The 11,797-nt window shown below is 45.9% G+C and overlaps 1 protein-coding gene across 19 annotated transcripts in view; it reads left to right on the top strand.

Annotated features, from left to right (window-relative positions):
* Window positions 1–11,718, top strand: part of cep170bb (centrosomal protein 170Bb) — a 15,829-nt gene extending 4,111 nt beyond the window's left edge. For 3 of the 19 annotated variants that reach the window (XM_069514931.1, XM_069514927.1, XM_069514925.1), the window contains exons 9-20: window positions 11–1,092; window positions 1,694–1,870; window positions 2,057–2,174; window positions 2,613–4,343; window positions 5,189–5,429; window positions 5,505–5,661; window positions 5,870–5,911; window positions 6,883–7,020; window positions 8,253–8,341; window positions 8,430–8,523; window positions 8,617–8,668; window positions 8,952–11,718. In XM_069514931.1, coding sequence (XP_069371032.1) covers window positions 11–1,092; window positions 1,694–1,870; window positions 2,057–2,174; window positions 2,613–4,343; window positions 5,189–5,429; window positions 5,505–5,661; window positions 5,870–5,911; window positions 6,883–7,020; window positions 8,253–8,341; window positions 8,430–8,523; window positions 8,617–8,668; window positions 8,952–9,163 — 4,133 coding nt within the window. In that variant the 3' untranslated portion in view covers window positions 9,164–11,718. Of the gene's footprint in view, window positions 1–10; window positions 1,093–1,693; window positions 1,871–2,056; window positions 2,175–2,612; window positions 4,344–5,188; window positions 5,430–5,504; window positions 5,662–5,869; window positions 5,912–6,882; window positions 7,021–7,236; window positions 8,231–8,252; window positions 8,342–8,429; window positions 8,524–8,616; window positions 8,669–8,951 lie in introns of those variants that run through there. The other 16 variants (XR_011239339.1, XR_011239338.1, XR_011239337.1 and 13 more) reach the window with 16 other exon arrangements.
* The last annotated feature ends 79 nt before the right edge of the window (window positions 11,719–11,797 follow it).

Here is an 11,797-nt window from a genome sequence, read left to right as displayed (position 1 = left end):
TTGTTTTCAGGTCACCATCATGAGGATGGAACCCAGAGCGACTCAGAAGACCCAGTTCTCAAAGGAAGGAGTAAATCCCACCACTCTGTCCAATCAGAGCAGTCTGAGGTATTGCAGCACGCTGTCCAATCAAGTCAGTCTATCTACTGTCAACCGCCTACTCCTACACAGAAGCTCCACCAGCCACTGCAGTACTCTCCGACCAGTACGGCCCCAGCCTCACCTGTGGCCCCAGAGCGGCCCCTGTCCCAGAGCCCTACTCAAGGTCCATCCCCCACCACCGAGATACAAAAGCAGGGCCCCCCTGAGCACCTTACCCAGCAGGCCTTCATCATTGAGTTCTTCGATGACAACCCACGCAAAAAACGCTCACAGTCCTTCACGCACAACCCTGCCCACACAGACTCGTACTCTGCCCTGAAGGCCAAGATGGAGCGGCGCAAAGGCAGCGAGAGGCCGGCATCAGTGCATGGCCACATCCCCCCCACCCAGCAGATGACAGTTCCTCTGAAGGGGCAGAGCCACGGTGGACCCCAGAGGTCGAGCTCTCTAAAGAGAGAGAAGACAGAGGGGGAGGTGGCCTCATTGAATTCCTCTTCTCGCTCTTCCCCAGGCATCGTCATCAGACCCTTTGGCAGCGTCGGGAAGAAATCCAAGCTTGCCCAGGAGTTTGCCACTGAATTCCTGAAGGATTCCAGTCAGCAGGACTCTTCTCCAACAAGGGACAAGATGTCACCTCCACCCATGTCTGCGCCGCCAGTGATGGTGTCACCTCCTCATGTAAGGATTCCCTCTCCACAAGAACCTACAGCACCATCCTCTGTCTCCTACCCCTCGTCCCCCTTACAGCCTCCAGCCATTTTACAGTCCTCCACCCCCACTAATGCTGGACAGACTGCCTCTCCTGTGCGCTCCTCTGGACCTCACATGTCCTCAATGCTCCCTCATGGCGTCCGTGCAGGAGACATAAAAGGTTCCCAGAGGATGGTGAGGAATGAGGAGGATGACAGTCTGAGTGATGCCGGAACCTACACCATCGAGACAGAGTCACAGGACAAGGAGGTGGAGGAGGCTCGCAACATGATCGATCAGGTGAAGTCACTGAGACCCTGGGTGGTTTTAGCTTTACAGGTTCTTGTATGAAGCAGCATACGTGGTTCGTGTTGAGTCCTGAGTAGTGCTGAGCAGAGAAAAATCTTTACTTGTGTAGAAAGCGCAACATCTTCCATCAGAGTTCAAACCTGATGAAGTTTGTTTTGCGATGAGACAACAGATCACAAATTATCCAGTCTGCGGAAGGTTGAAGGTTGAAACTTTTGTTCGGTTGCTGTGAGGGAACTCATCACAATGATGTGTTCCAGCTACTGTTGCTAACAGTGAACTAACATAAATAAAATATTCCTTAAACGTTTCTTTGTTTGAGGTTCGCAGAGTCAGTAATATCAAAAAGATTTACAGCTTGCCACCTACTCCCAATCAGCTGGTTCTAAATACCATTGTCAATAAAAACACAGATCAGGATTCTCATATTTCACTGTTGGTGTTTGACGCGACTCAGAACCCGATCTATTATTTTGTGAGACAGTAAATCTTTAAGTTGTTGTAGGGATGCATGGACGCTGTTGTCCTTCTTGCTCCTGCCTGTTGTCATGGTCCTGCCCCCCATCCTCATGCATGCCCTGTGCTCCGACAGGTGTTTGGTGTCCTCGACTCTCCAGAGTACAGTGGTGTGAACACAGGAGTGTATAGACCTGTAATAAATGATGGCAAGGATGAACAAGCTAACCTGCCTAGTGATGGTAGCACTGTGGACCTGTTGCATGGCTTTATCCCAGCTGCAATCAGTGGCCCCCCAACAGGCCCCATACAGGTAAAAACCACTGGAAATTGAATCAGAACCTGGAAAAAACCTGTGTAGCATGTTCTGATCCCAGTGCATGCAGACTCGTATTCCCACAGTTTCTCCTGCTAAAATCAGAATCTGTCAAAACATGTTGGTTTCTTGTGCCTCATTTCTATTGTCTGGTAACTTTGTTCATCATCCTTTGTTTCCTAGGTTCCAGCTGCTCATGTACAAGGTCTGGAAGGACCTAAGTGGGTTTCCCGCTGGGCCAGTCTGGCAGATAGCTATGCTGAACCTGGTTCCACTCCACCTCAAGGGGAAAGTCTAGAAGGTGCTGTTGAAAGTCTGTCCAATCATTTTGTCAGAAACAACATAAGTGTGATCTGTTGAGGGCTAGGTATCAAATCTCTAAATATGTTGACCCAATGTCCACCTGGTTTGAACATGAGATCTATATCTGGAAGACAACATCTAATCACAGGCCTTTGCTATTACCAGCTGGTTATAATGTGTATTCGTAGCTGTAGTGAAATCTAAACAATTTCTAACTGAAAATGAAGTAAGCTTTCTTAATAGAACCATGTCCTCTCTACATGGTCTCAACAGAATTCAGATCATATAACTTGTGAGCTTATGTTTTCAGGTGGAAAAGATGCAACACATATGTTCACACAAAAATATTTTTTCTGGAATATAAAAAACTAAAGTTCTAAACAATAAAAGAAACAAATATGAAAAGTTGTAATGATGTAACAAATTGTTGTTGTAGCTTTACGCTTCATGAGCAGCTCAATGGGAACTTACAGCCACGACAACTCTGAGTCGGAATCAAGCCACAGCTCCAGGATCAGAAGGCTGCTGCCCCAGGTGCCTCCAGAGAAGCTGGATAGTGTCGCCCCGAGTATCTTGATTGGTCATGAATCTTACCAAGGCGAAGAACCTCTGGACAGAGTGTCTGGTCCTCCCCACCGACAAGATTCCACCCAGCATCTGTCTGTTAAGGATGACGTAGACCCAGATAGCCTGAGCGATGCCAGCCGCTCAGATGATGGACCAGTTCTGGAAAGGACAAAGAGGAATCAAGTCAGATCTGGAGCTATGTCACCAGGGGTCACTGGTCCTCAGGTTAGAGGTCAGGAGAGAGTGTCTCCATCCAACAAATCCACGTCCTTCTACATTGGTTCTGAAGACCATCCAGGCAAACCTGACCAGGCCCAGAGCCCAGTACAGTCTGAGAGGACGCGAGAGCCCCCAGCAAAAACTCCCCCTACCACAGTCCTGATACGACACCTGAGTGGACATGAACCCAGGAGGACAGGTGTTAAACCCAACAGCTCTGCTCCAAACCTCCAAATACAGGACAGGGATTCTGTCCCAACTAAAGACAATTGCATGTCATCATTTGTCCGGCAGGAGAGCTTTACCAAAGAGCGGCCCAGTGACACTGTCCAGATGAAAAAACTTCCCCATATTTCCAGCCACCCATCCATCAGAGACATGGAGCAAAGGAGGGAGAACATCGAGGAAGCACAGTTGTTCCTTCAGGAGGCTGAGGGAACTTTGTCTTCTCTGGACACCAGGTTCCCCTCGTCAGGTTTTGGTCGCAGCTCAAAGAAAGGGGGTTCCTCCAGCCACATGGATGACTCCCTGTCTGGTGAGTCAGATGTGGACACTGCAAGCACTGTCAGCCAAGTAAGTAGCAAAAACGCTCCGGTCAACTCAGCTTCTAAAAAGCGTCCCGCCATTAGCAGCCTTCAGAAGGAGAAGTCATCTTCCAGCCCAGCCATCCAACAAAAGGGACGGCAGCTCACTGCCCGTGAACGACTTTCTGAGAAACGCCAAAGCCAGACGACTCCTAATGTATCAAGTAAGAGTGATGCAGAAAAGCGCTTTCAAATGCGTCGCAGTACAGGGAACTGTGGCTCTCTGGATCTTTCTGAGGGCCAGCAGAGTCCTGGTACACACTGGACTGAAAGTACGTCATCTGACCATGAAACTTCTCGTCCATCCAACCGTAGCAAGAAACTAATCACCCCTCTTCAGAAAGAGGACAATGACAAAACGGCCAAGACAGTGACTCAGCAGGTCCTGACACGTTCCAACAGCTTGTCAGCACCACGGCCGACCCGAGCCTCCATGCTCCGCCGAGCACGACTGGGCGAGGCTTCAGACAACGAAGGTGCTGAGACTGACCGGGGATCACAGAATTCTGACAATATCACTGCACCACCCAAACTCTCTGCCGAAGGGAAGAAGATGTCCAGACTGGACATCTTGGCAATGCCCCGGAAGAGGACTGGCTCCTTCACAGCTCCCAGCGACAATGAAATATCCTCCACAGGACGGTCTGCTTTCTCCAACCGCAACTCCGAGTCTGCTTCCACCACCAGGAAGGTATTGGTGAGCGACGCTCGGCAGGCAGCCAGCAGACGAGGTGGAGCTCCTGGGAAGCAAACATTGACCCACACCCGGTCCAGTGGAGCAAAGTATCCCAGTACTGGTGAGTCCTGACTGTTCTGCTGTGGCCTACTCTGGTTTTTTTACTTCCTGGTCTTTCATGAAAATGTTTACGTCAGCAAAAAAGTTATTTTTATTTAACGATGCAGATTTCAAAATGACTAAACTTTGCCTGTTTGTGAAGATGAAGTTCTGTTTGAATCAGTTCAGTCAGTTTACCTGCTCAGGGGGTATTTTTACAATACCCTCTCTTGAGTTTACATCAGTGTCATCAGCTGATCAGCAGCTTTTGAAATACATTTGCTCGATAGATCAAAACGTTTGCTGACGACCTCTCTTAGATGTGTGAGATTGTGTGATATATACGACTTCACCAACGTACCTAAAATGTATTTTAGTGTAAAAGTGAAGAACGAGATGATAGAACCGCCCTGACACATGGAACCTTTTCAGGTTCTGATGAACTTGTGTTTTTGTGGTAAACTGTCAGAAGGGATACTTAACCAGCTTTGGCTCAGCTTCGTGCAGGAGACGTCTCTTTGTGTCACTGATGATCAGGTCACAGCTCAGTGTCCTGTCGTTACCATGGAAACACAGCTTCACTGTCGGTCTCTGAACCACCAAAAGCTGTTGCTATGGAGATAATTCAATTTAATTCAAGGAATCTTCAGGGAATTTCTTCACATTTTGACCAGTTGTCTCATGTACTCAAAGATGAACTGATCAGATTTCAGAGGTCAACGGTCACAGTGACCTCATGAGTGAAAATAAAATGTATGTAGATGAAACTGCTCTGATTGGTGGAGCCAACCACAGGGAGGTGTGCATTTTTTTTGCCTCAGTTTGTCGTTGGCTTTTTTGATGAAATAAATCTAAATTTAAATACAGGTTCCCGTCGCAGACAGAAGGAATCAGACTTCTCATCCTCTGAGGAAGAATATGAAATGAATGCTGCAGCTTCGAAAGCCAAACGCTTGTCCCATCACTCCGCCTCTGCCCAGACTCCCCGCGGCCAGCGCACAGCCGCCACTCGATCCAAATCTGTTTCATTGGAAACAGAAGAGGATGAAGACCAGAACGAGGTCGACCCTTACCAGAACTGGTCCACGCACAGCGCAGAGATTGCCAAGTAAAAACACAACGAAATATCTATTCAATCTGGTCAACAGTCAAACCTCATGCTGACCTTTTGTTTTCCACCCAGGCTCAGTCAGGACCTGGCTAAAGACCTCGCCATCCTGGCGAAGGAAATCCATGATGTCGCCGGGGACGGAGACTCGCCGAGTTCGGGCATGGGCACCACCACCTCGCCCAGCTCACTGCCGAATACACCAGCCTCCACCATCTCTGCCAGAGAGGAGGTGGGCCTCCCGAACCACAACAACCATCACACACACCAGAAAATGCCACAAGTTTGATCAGAGCTTGAAACTAGTGATCTGAAGCTGATTTTATTCTGAAATCACAGTTTCAATTAGAAATGTTTTAAAGTCAACTTTCAGGTTGATTGATGAGTGTCTTCATGCTGCTTTGGATTCTCATGAATCATTTCTCTGTTCTGCCGCTCAGACTGCATCTTACCCATTCTTACATGGGGTTCAACCATCTCAGGTGTTTAACTCTCATTCATCACTCCTCCTGCACTCTGATTTGTTCCCCTCATCACATCCTGCCCCTGCTCTCACTGTGTCGGGTTCTTCTGAAGAACACAAGTTTTTAATTTTTCACATTTTTCTGATTGAATCTGATGTGAAAGAATTTCAACAACAAAACTACTGAGTTTGTTCAAAACATATCGATACAGTCAAAAGACCATCTAAACATGAGTTCATTAGCACATAGCACTCATCCTCAGATGAGGGCTTGACGATTGTTTCTGTATTTTGTTTTACCCCATCGACGGTGATTATTTGTGGTTTGTCTCTTGTGACAAATGGGTTAGGGTTAGAGTTAGGGTTAGACAAAAGCGTTTGCTTAATGTCCTAAGTGTAAATGTAAATTAGAACATGAGACCATTAGAACCAAAGACCATCAAAACATGAGTTCATTACAACATGAGACCATTAAAACATGAGAACATTAGAATGTGAGACCATTAGAACCAAAGACCATCAAAACATGAGTTCATTAGGAAACATTATTTGTTTTTGGTGAACAGAAGTGACGTACGAGATTGTAGAACAGGACGGGAGATCACATCACATGATCACAGACAGGAACAGGTGACCTCACACCATCTCTCTCAGAATAGATGTTAAAGGTGTGAGAGGAGCCTCTGACTCAGCAGTTTTGTTGTGAACTCATGTCATCGCATGAGAACATTAGAACATGGGAACATGAATAAACTGATTTTACTGGTTTTGGTTCAGTTCATGGAGCTGGTGACCAGTACGACCTCCTGCACTCTCACATCCCCATGTAGCAGTAAATCCACGGTCTCCCAGCATTACTAAAATTCACTGCTCCACTAGCCCTGCTGCATGTTGACTTGGTGCATGAGAACACGGAGAACCGGCATTAGCGGCTCGCTGGTTTGATAAAATCATTCAGAGGTTGGATCATTCGCTCTACTCTCTTTCCAGCTGGTCCATCATATCCCTGAGGCCAGTTTAAACTACCAGAAGGTTCCTCCAGGTTCTTCTGTCGTCTCCGACCTGGACGCGAACATGAATGAGCCGGAGCCTGATTCTAAACAGCGACGTCCGTGGAACCGTGAAGAGGTCACTGTCTAAATCCCACTGAGGCTACGTTCACACTGCAGCTCATTCAAGTTTACTCTTTAATTCTAATAAGTTCCAAAAGCATCATATATTTTCAGAACAGAATCCAACAGAACTTTTCATTAAACATGCTTAACATTTAATTAGTGAACGATACAATAAAGGTGTTTTCAGACATGAACTGAAGTTCTGACGTGTTCCTCACATGTCCTTCAGGTTCTGTGTGTGAGAACAAATGTCTGAGTCAGTGTCTCTGGACGTGTTCTGGATCTTCTGCTGCAGCCTCTAGTAAAACATCTGGAACCTTCTCGGTGAGCGAGTGGGCGTGTCTCTGAGGTTTCTAACACGTGACGGACGTGATACTGAAGAACACAAACATCTCAGGATGAAGAAGAGGAGCCGTACACGTAGAAGACGAAGACGTCCACTTGGAAAGACGAGGAGGTTCCAGATGTTTTGGTGATGAGGGCCGACGCCGTGTGGACGAGCTGTAAACAACAATGATCTTTACACAGCAGAGTTTAGACGTCATGTCCCGCCTCCTTCTGCTCTACAGGCTCCACCCCTCACCTGAATGTTCCCACATGTTCCTGTTGTTGTGAACGAGTCGACAATCTGCTGCTTCACAGGACAAACATGAACTACACAACATGTCAGGACAACATTTAACACAGTTCATGTGTGAAAACATCTTGAGTCCTTGTGTCCTCTGGGTTCAGTTGTAATATGTAACTTAACCACTAGATGTCTCTACAGATCTCACATGACATCACCAGTCATAACCATAAACCTACGACACCTGATGATGTCACTAACTTTTTCATACTGAACCTTAAACTTAACGTAACCTTACTTTTTTTTGAAAATAAACTATTATTATTATTAGGAGTAGTAGTAGTAGTACTAGTAATAGTAGTAGTAGTAGTAGTAGCTAACTGTTTTTACACTTTTGTGGCTGTGTCCCCCCCACATAAGTATTTACACACTCAAACAGGCTCATGACTGATTGACAGCTTTAGGCCCCACCCTTCACAAGTTAATCAACACAAAGACAAAACAGTAAACAAAAAAGTTCTGAGAAGAAATGCAGAGTTGTGTGTGAACGTGGTCAACAAGTGTGATGACTGCAGTTAGTTTTGGTTTGCTGGGAAATAAGGTGTGAACTGCTGCTGATGTCACAGGAGCTTCATCTTCACGTTATCGTTTCTTTTGTGTGTGAACGAATGTTTCAGGTGATTCTGGACAATCTGATGCTGAATCCAGTGTCTCAGCTTTCTCAGGCCATCCGCGAGAACACAGAGCAGCTGGCTGAAAAAATGAAGTAAGGAGGCTCTTGATGACACAACAGTTCTTGTAGATCTGTGATCTGAAGGTTTCAGATGTTATTTAACGACTCGTGTCTCTCTCAGGGTTTTGTTCCAGAACAAGGCTGAAGTCTGGGAGGAGATCGAGGCCAAGATCAACGCTGAGAACGAAGTGCCCATCCTAAAAACCTCCAACAAGGTTATTTTTAAGAACAGTATATATACTAATATGATAACTTGATATTATCAGTTTAATTTGAGAACAGCTGAAACTTTCTGTTTTCTGTTCCAGGAAATTACCTCCATTTTGAAAGAGCTGAGACGAGTCCAGAGGCAGCTGGAAGGTGCAAAAAGAAACATATTATAATATTTAATATAATTCTATGATGTGGGAGTTAAATGAATTAAAACAGTGTTGTTTATGTTCGGCTGTGAAAGATCCAAACTGGAATAAATATGAAAGCATCCCCTGCTGAGAACGCTGGGGTTCACCCTCATACTTTGACACTGTGACTGAGCTGTTTCCAGTACTCGTGTTAAGCTAAGCTAACACGTTTCTGCATTGGACACCAGTGATTATTTTTCTTTTAAGACAGAAACATTAATGTCCTTTTTTTCTTGCCGTAGTAATAAACACCATCGTGGAGCCCGGTGGGAATCTCCAGACTGTGGCCGTTGGGATGTCCTCTCTCGGGACGTCCCCTATTGGTCAGACTCGACCTTCATCAAAGGAGAAGAAACCTGCTTCCAAACCCCGGAGCTCCCCCCACACATCCAACAGCAATGAAAGCACCAAACGACCACCTCCTGGCCCGAGCGGGGCCCATTACAAGGCCTGAGCAGGCCACTGTCCCACCTCTGGATGGTAACAGTGCATCCACCCCACAGCCCTGATGATGAAGAAATGTTCTGGGTAGAACTCAGAGAGGCGTATTCCTGCAGACAAACTCTGCCCCCACTGGCCAGCTGAGGGACTGTTGCAGGTTGACATATAAGTTGCGTCCTGTTTCACGTGTCCGTCTCTGACAAAGCTTGACTCCATGTCCAGACAAAGTATCAGAGTCGTCACTCTCTATCAACGTCTACCTTCTGTTTCTGAACATCGCTGTGATGTCAGAGGTTTGTTCCGACAGAGAGAAAAAATCGCTTTGACCTCTTGTCTCCTGTGAAGGTGTTTTCCTCAACTCCTGTAGAACCGATAGAACGTCTTTGAAGGCGACGGCCCCTGAAGTGGGACACACAGTCTAACAGGACTAATGCTGCATTCAGGTCACATTGGTGCCACATCATTACGACTTTTAAACTTTTTTCACGGCAACGTGGCTTCTTTAAAGCTCTGACTCACATGACCACATCTTTAACCCGCCCACAGTCTCACCGCTGCCTGAGGCGTCCGTTGAGTCATAGATTGTGGCGTCCAACGTGACGTGAGTGTGGCATCAGACCTACAGTTGTTTTATTTCCTTGATGTTTAACCTGCTGCTGATGTGGATGCACTGAAACAATCCTGTCGTTCACGTCTCAGCAACATTTGAAATAATGAACATGTGACTGCTTCACATCGCTCCAGCTCTCAGATGCAGTCCAGACATATCTTGATGAACTTTATGCTTTGATCACGTTTTTTCATTAAACAGACGAGGAGTCATCTGTACATGTCACGCCCCCCCGCCTCACGGATGACAGAATGTCTGCTGCTTTTCACGTCCTGTTGTTTTCACCATCTGTGATTGTTGTGCGATAATTGTGAAACCGCCTCAGGATCACTGTAGCTGAATGTCGGAGAGTTTTTTGTTAAATGTAACAAGATGTCCTGCGGTCCTTAAAGGCATCCCCTCATTGACGACACATGTGACCTCTGACTCATGATGTCATGATTGATTGTGTGAGATGAGGGGGGGAAGTCGCTGTTTTCATCTTCTGTGTAAGAACCAGAGGTCAGAGCCACTGAAACCATGTGTGTGTCTGTTAAAGGTTGTGTTGAGGTTGTGAAGTTGTGCTGAGGTTGTGTTAAAGGTTGAGTTGAGGTTGTGTTAAAGGTTGTGTTGAGGTTGTGAAGTTGTGCTGAGGTTGTGTTAAAGGTTGGGTTGAGGTTGTGTTAAAAGTTGTGTTAAAGGTTGTGTTGAGGTCATGTTAAAGGTTGTGTTGAACATTGTGTTAAAGGTTGTGTTGTGGTTGTGTTGAGGGAGTCTTGAAGGTTGTGTTAAAGGTTGTGTTAAAGGTTGTGTTAAAGGTTGTGTTGAGGGAGTGTTGAGGTTGTGTTAAAGGTTGTGTTGAGGGAGTCTTGAACGTTGTGTTAAAGGTTGTGTTGCGGTTGTGTTAAAGGTTGTATTAAAGGTTGTATTGAGGGAGTGTTTGAGGTTGTGTTAAAGGTTGTGTTAAAGGTTGTATTGAGGGAGTGTTTGAGGTTGTGTTAAAGGTTGTGTTGAGGGAGTGTTTGAGGTTGTGTTAAAGGTTGTGTTGAGGGAGTGTTTGAGGTTGTGTTAAAGGTTGTGTTAAAGGTTGTATTGAGGGAGTGTTTGAGGTTGTGTTAAAGGTTGTGTTGAGGTTGTGTTAAAGGTTGTATTGAGGGAGTGTTTGAGGTTGTGTTAAAGGTTGTGTTGAGGTTGTGTTAAAGGTTGTATTGAGGGAGTGTTTGAGGTTGTGTTAAAGGTTGTGTTGAGGGAGTGTTGCGGTTGTGTTGAGGTTGTGTTGAAGGTTGTGTTGAAGGTTGTGTTGAACGTTGTGTTAAAGGTTTGTGTTGAGGGAGTGTTGTGTTGAAGGAGTGTTGAGGTTGTGTTAAAGGTTTGTGTTGAGGAATGTTGAGGGAGTGTTGCGGTTGTGTTGAAGGTTGTGTTGAAGGTTGTGTTGAAGGTTGTGTTGAAGATTGTGTTGAGGTTGTGTTGAACGTTATGTTAAGGGTTGTGTTGCGGGAGTAATGAGATTTAGCTTAGCGTCACCCTCAGTTTGGTCTGACAGGCACAACTCATCTCTGTGTGTTGTCAGGAGGTGGAGTGATGCTATAGTTTCCCCCTGCTTCCAGTCTTTGTGCTAAGCTAGGCTAACTGGACACACTGGCATGTGGTTGTGCAGATACAGAATGTTTTAGAGTTTTATTTTCTATGCTGCTGCATGTTTCCTGTTTGTTAAGGCTCATTCACCAAATGTGCACTTTTTCATGGTTGAAATGGGCGGAGCTGAGAATGTATTCATCCATCACCTGCCCACAACACAAACCTGATTGGCTGTTGCTGCGATGATGAAACTGCTGCTGCTGCAGGTGATTGGTGGAGTGAGTTGTGCTGTGCCTGATCATGTGAAGGTTGTTTCAGAATAAAAGCGTCTCCAGACGACTCACACACATTCATCATCAGCAGGATTTCTCATTTGTAATAAACTGATCTGATCAATCAAAGTGTTTCTGATCAATTGTGTTTACATTCATGTTGTTTGTGAAGAAAAGTAATTGATTATTGTGACGTTAACCCTCCTCC

This window comes from Paralichthys olivaceus, chromosome 19 (genome assembly GCF_024713975.1).
Source record: "Paralichthys olivaceus isolate ysfri-2021 chromosome 19, ASM2471397v2, whole genome shotgun sequence".
NCBI classification, from domain to species: domain Eukaryota; kingdom Metazoa; phylum Chordata; class Actinopteri; order Pleuronectiformes; family Paralichthyidae; genus Paralichthys; species Paralichthys olivaceus.
The sequence above is the reverse complement of the archived record's forward strand: the minus strand, read 5'-3'. Positions and strand labels throughout refer to the sequence as shown.